This window comes from Podarcis liolepis, assembly GCF_965112155.1.
Source record: "Podarcis liolepis genome assembly, chromosome: 7".
NCBI classification, from domain to species: Eukaryota; Metazoa; Chordata; class Lepidosauria; order Squamata; family Lacertidae; genus Podarcis; species Podarcis liolepis.
This window is the reverse complement of record NC_139561.1, coordinates 66,895,937-66,909,965: the sequence shown is the minus strand read 5'-3', so window position 1 is coordinate 66,909,965 and position 14,029 is coordinate 66,895,937. Positions and strand designations below refer to the sequence as shown.

Genomic DNA, 14,029 nt, shown 5'->3' with positions numbered 1-14,029 from the left:
CCGTTAGTTTCAAGTTCTGATTAAGTGGAAGGCTGATTAAGTGGTTAGCACACAGTCAGAAGCATCCCATCATACAGTCTAAGCAACCCACGGTTCATTTGGCATAGCCAGACAGTATATATCAGGCTGTCAAAATGCCACGCCGCACAGTATCACGGAAGTGGAGTGAGTTTAGCCAGCTAAGGAAACATGAAAACAAGGTCAACTTATTGCTGTAATGAACACCTCAAGAGTAGTCCTGTGCACAAGTTAGATCGTGGCAATAAAATAACACTACCAACTTAGTGTCTGATCATTTGTGTTAGAGGTGAGGGGAGTGTTAACCTGCCAATTAAAAGTGTATTTCTTGGAAGCAAAGTGAAACATTTTTATCAAATTCTGAGCTGTGGCAAAGTTAATTGAGCCTAAGTAACACTGTAACCCTATGAATTTAGGGAGTTGCTAATACTGAATCTTGCTCTATACTGTCTACACTGACTGGCAGCAGCTCGCCACGTTTTCAGCCAACCAGCCTCTCCCAACCCGACCTGAACATGCTATGGCTTGAACCAGGAACTGTCAAGATGCAAAGCACGTGTTCTACCTGAGCTATAGCCCTGTTTCCATTTCTCCCACTATTTTACTGTGCGCATACTGCTAACAAATGATATAGTCACTTAAGAGGGAACACTGCTTAGTAAAGAAAAATAATGGTTGTACAGTGGTGCCCCGCAAGACGAACGCCTCGCGAGACGAAAAACTCGCAAGACGAAAGGTTTTTTCGTTTTCAAGTTGCTTCGCAAGACGAAGCTTGCTCCTGCACCCCGGACCTCTTTTGAAGCAAGGGGCGGCGGGGAGAAGATCGCTTCTCCCCGTTGCCAGCCCCGCAATCTTCCCCTCTGTCCCCGGACCCCTTTTGAACCAAGGGGCGGCAACGGGGAGAAGCGATTCTCCCCGCTGCCCCTTCCCTTGCTTTAAAACAGGTCTGGGGACAGAGGGGAAGGCCCGCGGCGCTTCCCCTCTTTCCCCGGACGGTCTCCATAGGAACACATTGATTGATTTTCAACGCATTCCTATGGGAAACCGTGCTTCGCAAGACGAAAAACTCGCAAGAAGAAAAAACTTGCGGAACGAATTAATTTCGTCTTGCGAGGCACCACTGTATTCTACAAACCTTTACTCAGAGTAGACCTATTGAAATTATTGGCCCTAAGTTGGTCAAGCCCATTACTTTCAATGGGTCTGCCTTGAGTAAGAGTTAGCTGGATATACCCTTAAGCTATTCCTTTTAAGTTAGGGCACCTAGGCAGCCTTCTATTAAATGCAGTCCTGTGTGCCAAGTTGCAGGAGAAGAAGTTTTGTAAAAGTACCATTCATGGCAACAAAACTTGCTGGCAGTTCACTTTATATAGGTTGGATTGCTGACCCACTCCCTCAAAAGTCACTCTTTGAAAAACCATCGCTTTAAACACAAGTAACTTAATACAGAATGCCTTAGAGATATAAAAAGAGAAATTCCAAAGTTGTCAAGATGAAGTAAAAGGTGTATAAAGCAAAAGAAAAAGCAAAAGAAAAAAGGAAGTTCCAGTCACAACTATGAAACTGTATCTCAGTCTTCACCTATAGTTTCTTGAATTGCTGGAATACAGCCTCCCACAAGTATACACCAACAACAGCTCTGCCTACCTTTTTTAGGCCAGGGATGAGGAACCTGTGCCCCTCCAGACATTGTGGGACTCAAAACTCCCACTGTCCCTCACCACTGACCATGCTGGCTGGGAAAGATGGAAGTTTAGCTCTTTAAATGCATACAGTCCTCCCATTCCAAATAAAGAAAAGGGTGAGGGGCTGGGGAAGAGTCAAAAGTGAACATTTCTTTCAACCACCATTCACTGAAATCCCCCAACTTCATGCAGCCCTGTTCTCTACTGAACTATTCGCCATCACTACTGCCATCTTAAGGAGGAGGCCATCTTAACTATGTGCATTTTATTACTAGCATTCAGAGCTGTACATGCAGCTGCTTCTCAATCCAAAATGTTGTAGAAGCAATACAAAAGTGATCTAATTCCCATTTTAGACTGTGTACAATACATTAGACAAATTCAATGGATGGAGTTTAATGTAGCGCTAAGTGGGATATGTGAACAGGAAACAAGGTCCTCTCAACCCAACAGGTCTCTCCCCCACTTTTTCTGCACCCAACCTCGCCCTCTGGTGTTCCCCGAACCCTTCAGAGCAGACTCAGGTGGCGCAGGGGAGTGCACAGGAAAAGGAGAGGGGGAAAGTCTCAATGCACATGTGGAATTTGTTCCATGCACACAACAACTTTGGTTTTTTTATATAGACACCTGTCTGGATTGGAGAAGGGATGGGGTACATTCATGCCCCTGAACAGCAAATTCCCAAGTTTCCCCCTGGTACTGCTGAAAGAACAAGCAACATTTCTATCTGCACACTGAGGGCTCAGAAAACCAATCTATTTATATAAAAATGTGGTGGTGTGGGAGAAATGTTCCTTTGTGCATAATGTATATGAAACAGGCAGATGCGAACTTGGCCATGACAAAGGATTTCTGGATTATGTGGTGGCCTTCAGGTACTCAATTTAGAAAAGTAGCCTTAAGTTAGAGGGCCATGCCCCAACCTCAGGCATGTCACAACAGCAGCAGCATTTTGTTTGTTTGTTCCTTTCTAGGTTAAAATGTTAAGAAAATGGTGGAAAGAGAAAGAGGCAGAGAGAAAGCCCAGTTTTCCAGCTGCAATCTGGAAAGGAAGCTGGCCACTTCAGCAGTAGTCTGCAGAGGCACCCAAAGGTAGAACCCAAACCTTTTCCTAGACAGCAAAAGGTAAAGGCTGGGACTCTTTTGGAAGGCAAGCAGAAGAAGTTCAAGGGCCTTGGCTTCCCAGAATCAAAACAAGCACTTGTGCTCCTTTGTCTAGCAGCAAATTTGAATTTGGAAGGCTTGGGCAGGCAGGGTTCTCACAGTTGTACTAGACTTTCAAGAGCCTCCAATGCCCAACACAATTATGGGATCCTGCTAATCCCCTTTCCAGCACCAAAATTAGAGGAGTGGGGGACACGGCAGGGGGCTGTCCCAGACCTCTCAGAGGTGCAGTATTAGGACAGACACCAACAGCCCAATATTATGCATTTCTACACAGAGGTGAGTCCCACTGAATTCAGTGTCATTTACATCAGGCAAGCATGCACAGAACTGCAGTGATCTGAAAGTATGTCCTACTCAACACAATGAGACTGAGTGGACATGCATATGACTGCTCTGGAGGAGCAGAGACCTGGTACCCAGATGTTTTGGTTTGGACACATTTTCTTGTGCCTATTAGTTGTCACAAATGTAAAGAGACTGAAGATTACCAAGCTAGAGAACACAAGAGGCTGCTAAGCTTAGTCAAAACAAGCAGCTGTCTATCAACCCAGAATCCACTAAGCCAGCAAAACTAACCCTTTAAGTCACAAAAATGTGAAATACCCCTACTTTGTTCTGAAAAGAAATCACCGCACTAAAGATAGTAACTAATTTCAACAAGTGACAAACCATCAACTGAAAGAATTTGCGGAAACAGCACCACTACACTACTAAATGAAACTTCTATCTTGTATTCCAATTCAACATCAGAACTTATTCTGTCACTTAAGAATTAACAGCTAACGTCAAAACCTAGAGGAAGTCCACATTGTCTAGTCCTGCCTTTCCCAACCCCATGCCCGCCACCAAACTTTTTGGACTACAACTCTTATTTGCCACAGCAAACATGGCTGGTAGTCAGAGCTGATGGATGCTGTAGCTCAAAGTATCTAGAGGGCATCAGATTGAATAAGGCTGATTTAGTCAAATAAAATACAGTTTCGGAAGAACTATGTGAAAGGAAACTACTCATTACAAGAAGCAATATTTCCTAAAAGAAGTGGTGGTAACACTGAACATGTTATCATATCAGAAAGCATGAATCTACTCTGCAACTTTCATTAGTTCAGAAGGAGGGGAGAAACACACACTGCATTCTGTTACATATATTAAATATAACTTTTTATTGAACTGTTGTGCGTCAACTTCCTCTTCAGAAAGTAATCTAATAAATCCTAGAAATATTTAAAACATGCAGTTTCTGCCATCCATTTAACCTCTTCTGCATTTTGCTCATGCAACTGCATATTTGAGAGCACTCAGAGCTCTGAAAGCCAAATAGCACTCCAGCACAAGCAGAAGTAACAAATTCTAGGTCAGCAGCTCAAACTCTCCTTTGAGCCTGCTGGGGGCAGTCTCTTGAGGAGAGACCTGGCACTGGGCCAATGCACTAAACAGCTTTCCCAAACACTATGAAAAGGCTGTCCTTTCAGGAACAGGGAAAAGCTATACATATGAAGTCATTAGCCTACTAATTATTCTCAATGAGACACAGAAGATACAGCAACAGCCATAAATAGTTAGCAGTATGTATGATCCTTTACATCTCCAGCTACAGCACTGCTTGGCACCAACAGTGAATTGGACCACCACTAAAACTTGAATCCCACAGCCTTATCACACTCGGACTAAAACTAAAAGAATATTGATAAATGACTGATAAATGGCTAGAGGACACAGAGTATAGAAGCAATAGATGACCAAGATTTGATGGTAGAATATGGTTTCTCTCTTCTGCAGAGTATCAGGGCAGCTTTGTTGACTTCATCTTCTACTGGTTGGTTTCACAGCAGCAATAAATCTAAACTGATACCAAAATGTCCATGCCTATAACATAGTAACTAACACAGTAACAAGTTCCACTAGAGTATAGCAGGTGTTGATGTGTAATGAAGTAAGAGATTTTACCACATACAGTGGTGCCTCGCAAGACGAAATTAATCCGTTCCGCGAGTCTCTTCGTCTTGCGAAGCACGGCTATTAGCAGCTTAGCGGCTATTAACGGCTTAGCGGCTTTAAGAAAAAGGAAACAAACTCGCAAGCGTCTTGCGGAACGACTCAAAAAACGGAAAACTCTTTCGTCTCTTGCAAGGCACCATTGTATAATCTGTAAATTTCAGGCTTAATTCTATAGCCCAAGTAGAAATTTGATTTATATTCTGGTATGGTAGAGGGTGTTGTTTTCAGAATTCCACATTATTATTTTTAATCCATTTCCAACAAGTACCCCCTGCTGCAAGTGGGTGCCCAAATGTTGTTGGCTTTAATAAATACATGGTCCTATTTTTTATTTCCAATGAGAACATGTGCTATGCATATTAAGTAGCTTGCAGTGCTTCCAATAACTTAAACCCCAGCCATTTAAAAGATGGGACCTTTGACTCACCGGCAAGCTAGAAGGTCTGGACTGAAGATTCAAATTCACATCATCTTGCCCTTTACTGGAAGCCATTGAGGCAGCCGATGATGCCTGGGACCCAAACGAGTCTTGTGATAACTCCTGAAATGCAAGAGATCAATCCAATGAACAAAAGAGAAGAGATCTTGGAAATGGAAAAAGAATCCCTATTTTATCCTCACCCTGGCTCACAGCATTAGCCCTGTTCTATCAACACACACTGTTCCAACCAACTGCCCCATATGATGTCTCTAGTTTCAATGGTGTGGAGTCTGAATCATGAAAGGGGGGGGGGTCGCAGAGCCAGGATCCCAGACCCCTTTGAATGCGGTGCAGCTGCTCCGTGTTTTCATCAGGAGCAGGCTTCTCTCCCTCCTCTCTCTTCCTGTGAGACTAAAAAACCCCTACTCATAATGTGAGAGGGAGGTAGAACAGAGAAGAAGTCTAGGGCCAGGAAGATTGTGCCTGTCAGCTCCTGAAGGGCCCATTAACAGGCATGAGAAAGTCACATCCATTAATCTGCCACCTTTTGTCTCTAGCCCCACCCATCATTGGTGTGCAGTTCCCTATGAGAGAATGTGGGTCTTGGGAGTGAAAAAAAGGTTACCCACCCCGATGTAGTCCCAAAGGATGGAGATGGAAATGAACACCCACCCAAGCCCCTTGCTGGATATCCCAGATGTGTAGGGGCTCTTGGGTAGCTGTTCCCCTCTCTGTGTCTCTGGCAAAGAGATGGGGGTAATGCATAGGCTGGCAGCCCCCACAAGCACTCTGCCATTTCTTGTGCTTAGAAACAAAATAGGTGCTCAGACAGTTAGCTCCCCATTAGCCCTTCTCCTTCTCCCTGCCAATGAGGCAAATTTCAGGCAGCACTGCTGCCCACATCTTTCTATGCCTATGGCCTTAAGCTGAAAGCATAGAAAGCCTTAAAGAAGACCACTGCCTCAGTAATGCATCACGGAGAAAAAATGCTATGCTGAGGCATTATCCATGCCCAGTTCTGCCTATGTCTTCCAAGGTCAGCAGGCATGGTGCTACAGGATCTGCCATGACTTAAACAAGCTGCACACAGGGAAGGGGCTCAAAGCTCCTTAGGCTGCTATTTCATTTCCCTTCAATATAGTTTTACAGAGGCCAAAGAAAATACCCTCATTGCTGGTCTCAATCCCATCATTAATTACCTCTCCCCACTGTTCTTCATACTTGTTCCTGGCCTAAAGATTGAGAAGGGAATTCTCTCTCCACTTTTAAGGTGCTTGGCACATGGATTCTAGCTTTGATCTATTCTTCATCCAGTTGCTTAAATATACGTTTTGTATTACCCTGTCCTATATTTGATAGCCACACTGTGATATATTGGTTAGTGTGTTCAAACCCCACCCCACCCCAACTTTGAAGATCATTGTGGCCTTGGGCCAGTCACTATCTCTCAGTCTAACCTGTTATCATGGGGTGGGGAAGAAAGAAGAGACACACACCTCCTTGACCTATTTGGAGGAAAGGAAGGATATAAAATGTAACAGAAGTATCTAATTCAGGTCACTTATGTGCTGTGGCTTCCCACCTACTTGGCAACTCCCTGTTTTGCGGTCACAGATAGGCAAAAGAAGGTTCTTTTTATTGAACTTCCTGGTGGGCAGCTGTAGATGGCTAATGAGAACATTCAGCTTGCCGGGTCACAAGTTGTGCATGCCTGACCCAATTTGTATTTACGAGCCAACAACACTTTATGATTTTCCACACCTGAGTGGTCACTTGCTCCCTAACAGAGCTGAAATTATCCTTATTTCTTCCTTTAAAAGCATAAAGAACCTTACCCAAGGTGTAAAAGGCTACAGCACAACCAAATCAGTTAGTGTCACTGTGTAATTTTTCCAAGAGACACAACACTGCTTTGTGCTGGCACTTGACATCCAAGAACAGGTCTGCAGCAGCACCTGGAAGAAGTCTTACCTGTGGAGGTGGGAAGCGCTGCTGAGAATATGCCGACTGCTGCTGCGACTGAGATTGAGGGTAAGATGAAGACTGTTGAGAAAGCGCCGAGGTTGCAGACTGCTGAGCTTGCTGCTGCTGGTAGGGTGACTGTGACTGCTGCTGGGAGTAGGGAGGCTGACTCTGTGGATGCTGCTGGGCAGCCGCTGACTGCTGAGGGTACGGAGATGGAGACTGCTGATGTGGTGGCTGCGACTGCTGCTGGGAGTATGGGGGCTGGGATGACTGGAGCTGCGGAGGCTGAGACTGAGTTTGCTGTTGCTGATAAGAAGGCTGGGCATGAGGGGTCTGAGATGGCGGCTGTTGGGCATAAGAAGGCTGCTGCTGCTGCTGGGGATGAGGACTCTGCTGGTTGTAATAGGGAGTCTGGCTCTGCTGCCCATATCCACTAGGTCCCTGCTGTCCGTAAGGAGGGATCTATGCAAGGAAGAAAGAGAAAATGTAGGTGGAGACAGGGACGTAGGAAGGGGGGGTGCCCTGGGTGCCATCGTGGAGGGGGGTGACAAATTATCAAGGAACAATTACTGCCCTACTAGGGCGGTTCCTAATTTTTTTTTTTGAAAATGCCTGCTCCAAAGGTCTTAGCAAAGGTCTTATCTTACTACGCTAGGGATTATATAGTTTTATATGAAATTTCAGGCATATCAGTTAACATCTTGACCCTCCTCCACAAAAATAGCTGTTTACTTGGCAGTTTTCCTATGTCGTGAAGGCTGAAATTTCAATTTAGTGAAGCAGGGTCAAGATATTAACTGATATGCATGAAATTTCAGATATAGCTATATAATCCCTAGTTTAGTAAGATAAGACCTTTGGAGCAGGCATTTTCAAAAAAAGGTTTTTTTATGAACAGCCCTACTGCCCTACCCTGGGCTTCCCGGATCCTGGAAAGTCAGCCTATAGAATAACAGTGGTAACAATACATTGAAGACAAGTAAATATTTGGGGGGGGGGATCCCAGAGCCCTAGCGCCACCATCTCAAAGAGGATAAAATGGGCGGACTTTGGTACTCTTTTGTCCTGTCCTCCCCCAATGTCTTTCTCTCTATTTGAGCTGGCTCCCTGCCTGTTACGTTACATGCGGGGAAACCTGTGTGGGGTTCCTCTCTGTGTAAAGTCTTCAAGCTGTTCCTGCACACGCCTGACAAATCTGCCCCATTGTCAAAATTTATCTTTTCCCCCACCTCCAGTCTCTGTTGCTGTGTGTCCTGGCTAAGGGGAAAAACAGAAGACAGATGGCCATCGGTCAGGGATGGTCTAGTTGAGATTCCTGCATTGCCCCAGGGTTTGGCTAGATGACCCTCAGGGGTCCCTTCCAACTCTACAATTCTCTGGTGCAGGCTTGTGCAGAGTTTTAGGTACAAGTTGGATGCAAGGGGTGCATAGGATTGCAGCCCATCTTATGCATCATCAGCTTGGGAATAAGTCCCACTAATCATGATGAGACTAGATTGCTGCTCTGCAGTCCTGTTTTTTAAATAAATGTTTTCCTTTTCAGATAATACAGAGCATGGTGAAATCACAATAAATAAAACCTCCCCTTCAGTAGTTTCAAGCACTACTACAGGTTCCACATAATATCTGTACTGAATTGTTTACTGTGACAGCACCTGCCTATTGCAATAAAGCACATGCCTTTGCTAGACTCTTTTTGGACACCTGCTAAAAGCATTCTTCTTTAGGCAAGAATACCTAGATGCTTAGGAAGCTGAAGTAATTTTAATCTTAATATTTTAGCTTTTGTATGTTCTAAAGTAGGATTGTTAATTTTTCTTGATTTTACTGCTGTGTTTTTGTTTTGTTTTTTGGTAAACCACTTTGCAGGTATTTTAAAATAAATTTTATTAAATAAACAAACAATAAATATAAATATAAATAAAATAACACAAGCCTAAACACAATCCATTCTATAAATTTAAGTATTTGTCCACAGTCGCCTACCTGTTATCAGAGGCCCAGAATCTACATTCCTTTGTAAGAAAATATGAAATGATGTAAAACCATTTTTGGAGGCAAAAAATAAAAAGGGGGGGGGTTTGACAAGAAATTTTCCACACCGGGTACCACCTGACCTTCCTACGCCTCTGGGTGGAGATCCAAACAAAGTGCAAAGATGCAGCCAGAAAATCTAATGCTACCCAGAAGGTTTAGGATTCTGTAAAGAACCTCTTTGCTGCTGCAGCTGGTTAAAGTATACTCAACAATAAATAACACACTTTTTTGCTTATCTTGTGGCAACACTTCATCACACAAGTACTTCAGGCATTCTTGCCCATTACACTGGCATTTGGCCACTACACACAAACAGTAATTCTATGCATTTCAGATTTTTAACATCAATCCGCAATTCACTTCTCTTTACCTGCTGTGCATAAGAGACGGTGCCCATTGCAGTTTGTGTCCTGCTTAGAGTTCCCATTGGGTATCTCTGGGGAGTCTGAGGCCCATACGGCTGTCCTGGATATCCGTGGCCCTGCTGTTGCCCTGACTGAGGTCCCTGCTGTTGTGAGTATGGGTTGTTTCCTCCATAAGGCTGAGGTCTCATCTTTCCCATCTGATCCATTGGGCTGGATGGCTAGGAAAGAAAATTGTAAGATTTGTTTTAAATAGCAATTTGATATTTTGTAACTATATAAATGTTACAGTCTTACTCATGAAAGGCAGACTCATCAGTAAAAAACAACAACATATAGACAAGGCAAAAGTCAAATACATTTCACTTAAAGTTGCCAACATATAAAATTATCCATGAAGAAAATGAAAATTCTCAGTCAACTAAGGCATAGGCATCATATTGTAGGTCACTACACAGTCCAAGGAAACTTCACCCCTCTAGAGTAAGTCACCTATTCCAAAATTTTATAGATGTTATTAGCATTAAAGACCAGTAGACAAGTGCCTGCAAGTTAAACAAACAGCTTTTAGGAGAACAGATTAACACTCATTACTTTCCTCACATTTGAGTTCAAATATAGTTAGTATGATGCCACGTAGTTTGACAAAAAACAAAGCTTCAATTTCCAAAGCACTCAAAATGCCATATTTATATAAGTGTCATTGATATTCTTTTCTTGAGGCAGACATGCGTCTACTTTCTGAGTGTTAACCATGTTTATCTTGACTAAAAAAAAGTGGGACCACCTCTGCCAACACTCTCTTGTTTTTGTTCTGCCTGAAAAAGCAGTATGTAATATTGAAATCCATATACACCAGCAAGTTCTGGTTTGAAAGGGCCAAGGGTCTGAAAGACTCCCAAATAGTAAAAGGTTTGGGTTTGTAATCACAGTAATAAAACATGGTGCCCCCTTCACAAATCTTTCATTACAGCCCACCGTTTTGTACCAGTTACCCTATTCTCAAAAATTCCACTTAAACGTTGAATTGGGTATTTATCAGTGAATGTTGATGTGAGGAACAGCTGCCAGAGTTGAATACAGGGAATGATATTATACAAGAGACAGAAGCTGTTACTGGCAGGAAAAAAAGTGATACTGGCTCATTTGCAAGAATACATCAGGATAAATAAGGAAATACCAAACCCTGACTGAAAAGCGCTGGAGATTCTCTTCTGGACTGACACAGGGGAAATCCTTTCAAAAGGAAACCACAGGAATAGATTATCATGATTGCACTTCAAAAGCTGAAGGTCCTTCCACAGACATACATAACAGAGAAAGCGCTACTCCTTGATCATTGAAACCCCAACCCCCTGCTTGCAACTCACCTACATTCAAAGAAATGAGAAGCAATCTCAAAATTGCCAATCCCATAGCACTTTTCCCAAAACCCACATCTGTACAAAGTGAGAAGCCTGATCACCATACAGATATTTACAGTTACTCTCCTTGCACTTTTATTTTGAATAGACAATTAGCAATACAACAGACTTCAATAGCTACTGGCCTAATTGGTCCCAATTCAGAATTCTCACCTCCAAACAGCCAGAGTATCAAATACAATAGCTTTCCTACAGGGTATTACTAAAGCAGTACTGTAGAGAATGTAATTAACCTATGAAATGCCACTTTGCTCTCAGGTACAAGAGAGTCTAAATACTTTAGATGCAGAATTAACACCTTTCCCCAATAATGCACTTGTAAAACATGTAAATGGAGCATGAGCAGTGTACTGTAAGTTATTTCTGTGTGAAGAGCAACTCTTCCCAAAATTTCTTAGTCCAACTTTATGACAATTAAACATACATGAGGTAACTGGAAATCTGATTTAAAACCACATAGCATATTCATTCCCCATCTGCGGTGACCTGCTCATACACAAATACCACTATGCATAGGACTGAAATCTTTTGAAACATGTGTTAGCAGTGACAGGCAAAGAGCTTAAAGATTCTGTTCTTTGGCCCTCTTTGAGCAAGACCCACACCTTCCCAATTCCCACCTCTCTCACCTTCTACCTAGACCAGGGGTCCTCAAACTTTTTAAACAGGGGGCCAGTTCACTGTCCCTCAGACACTGTTGAGGGCTAGACTAAAGAGGTGCCAGAAACATGCTCTTTTTCATGTATTTTTTTTAAAAAAAACAACCTTGTTCAAAATAATAGCCAGGATAGACACACAACAGGCGCTATCAGTAATAATATAAGTTACCTATACCTCACCTTTATACTTCATTTCTTCTGGGTTATTTTTGACCACTATTTACATGGAGATTCCCTTGTACAATAAACTGTTGTGATTGAGACTTCTTTTCTTGCTAATTCTATCTGCATTTGTTGCCTGTGTTTTTGGTGCTTCCCTAACTTTTAAGGCTGCCAAGGCCGCCACATGAGGCCCGTGTGCGCAACAGGCCGGGGAGGCACTGCTCCTGCGAGCATGGAGCCGGCCTGAGGGGAAGGGAGGAGGGGAAGGGCTGGCATGGAAGGGGTTCCTTCGCAACTGTCCCACCCTCCTGTGGCTTAAAGGGACAGCATGCCATTATCAAGCAGCCAAAGCTGCTACACAGCCAAAGCTGTTACCAGGGCTACACACATGTTACACACACACACTTTTACCTCAAGGCTCTTCCCGCCTGGCCACTTCCGAGCCTCAGGCCTTGGGGGCAGGCCAGGTTCAGGACCCTGGTGGGCCGGATCTGGCCTCAGACCGTAGTTTGAGGGCCCCTGGCCTAGACCCACGGATAGTCAGTTGCTTCCTGGCTAAATGAAATATGTTTCAGCCACAGAACTAACAATGCTGTCAACTTTTCAGGGATCAGAAAACAATTGTTTCCTGGATAAAGAAAGCTTGCTATGACAGTGCCATAAATCTGGTTTCTGATAGCAAAAGAAAGCAAGGAGGCCTTTTGTTCAAGGTTATTATAAAATTTCATGTCCTCACTGTTTACGATTTCCCCCATCATGTGTCTATATACCTGAAATTCAGGGTAATTTACTTTTGTGCATTTGATGAATCGAAGAATTTTAGAGTTGAAAGTGATCCCAAGGGCCATGTAGTCCAACCCACTGTAATGCAGGAATTACAGCTAAAGACTCATTGACGGATGTTTTCCAACCTCATTTAAAAACCTCTGATAGAGAGTCCACACCTTCCAGGATAGTCTATTTCATGGACAAACAGCTCTTACTGTGAGAAAGTTCTTCCTAATATTTAGTCAGAATCTCCTTTGTTGCATTTGAATCAACTGCTTCGGGTTCTACTCTCGGAAGTCCACAAAATCTTATGCCATAATAAATTTGTTAAGTCTTTTAAGGTGTACAAGACCCTTCTTTGTTCTTGCTACCGTAACACAGCTATCCCTCTGGAAATTGTTACAAGGTTATTATAGTTAATTGTAGAAATGAAGGCAAAAGGCAAAGGACTTTTTAAAAAGACTGTATATGTGTTGAGCAGAAGTAGAAATCAGATTCCTTGGATTATGGAGAAAATGAAAACCCCACCTTAGGTCTGGAATTCATTCCTGACCAGATTTGTCATCTGATTTATTATAATAATAATAAAAAAGTCTTGCTGGCTCTTTAACGGAGAGAAGCCCTAATTGATTCCCACAGTAATTAACCTGCATTTTACCTCAGAGTGTGCTAGTTAAGGAAGTCAGCACAGCTATTTATAACTCATCTCAAATTGAGGGCAGACTGCCTAAAATCTAACACATCCCAGCTGTACTCCTGTTTGAACTGGGGCCAAGGGAATTTTTTAAAGCAATCTTGGCACTGAATGAATGACACCAACACTATGAGAGCACGAGTGGTTGTGTTGTGGTGACGTAGCAGCGGAGGTGGAATGGGAAGGGGGGCAGTGTACTGTAATCCCTCTCCAGAGTGCTCTTAGTTCATAGGCCCCAACCCTCCGTCCCTGTACAGTAAAGCCAGGAACCACCCACTGAGAGCTAAACACAGGAAATGTGTTTTCCTCAAATGTCTTGAAGTGAGAAGCACATGGCTAATCTGCATAAAAGCAAACCACACCACCCCCGCCAGGAAGGTTAGTGCTGGCTCGTAATCTCTGACCAGGAGGCTGGCTGCTGGAGAGAACTTGGACCTGTGCCTGATAACCCAGAAAGAGTGGAGAGAACAGATGGGTAAGGACCCCAGCAGCAACAGCAACGGGTCATGTGACTCTCCACATGGCCTTGAAAGCACAAACTATTGTTTGGCCAACGGGGCTGCTGTACAAAAGACAGCAAAAATGCTTCCTATGCAGTTCAAGGAGAAGCAGCAGCTGCTCCAGTGGCGGCTTCTATTGGACCCTGCCACACTCAAGCTAGCTAGCAGA

At 43.4% G+C, this 14,029-nt stretch overlaps 1 protein-coding gene across 5 annotated transcripts in view; it reads right to left on the bottom strand.

Moving 5' to 3' along the window:
* The window catches only part of ARID1A (AT-rich interaction domain 1A), a 126,325-nt gene that overhangs the window by 49,130 nt on the left and 63,166 nt on the right, over positions 1-14,029 (bottom strand). For all 5 annotated transcript variants that reach the window (XM_083511913.1, XM_083511912.1, XM_083511914.1 and 2 more), the window contains 3 exons: positions 9,662-9,874; positions 7,261-7,716; positions 5,296-5,409 (listed from right to left, as the gene is read on the bottom strand). In XM_083511913.1, the coding sequence (XP_083368039.1) occupies positions 5,296-5,409; positions 7,261-7,716; positions 9,662-9,862 (771 nt within the window). In that variant the 5' untranslated portion in view covers positions 9,863-9,874. The remainder of the gene's footprint in view (positions 1-5,295; positions 5,410-7,260; positions 7,717-9,661; positions 9,875-14,029) is intronic.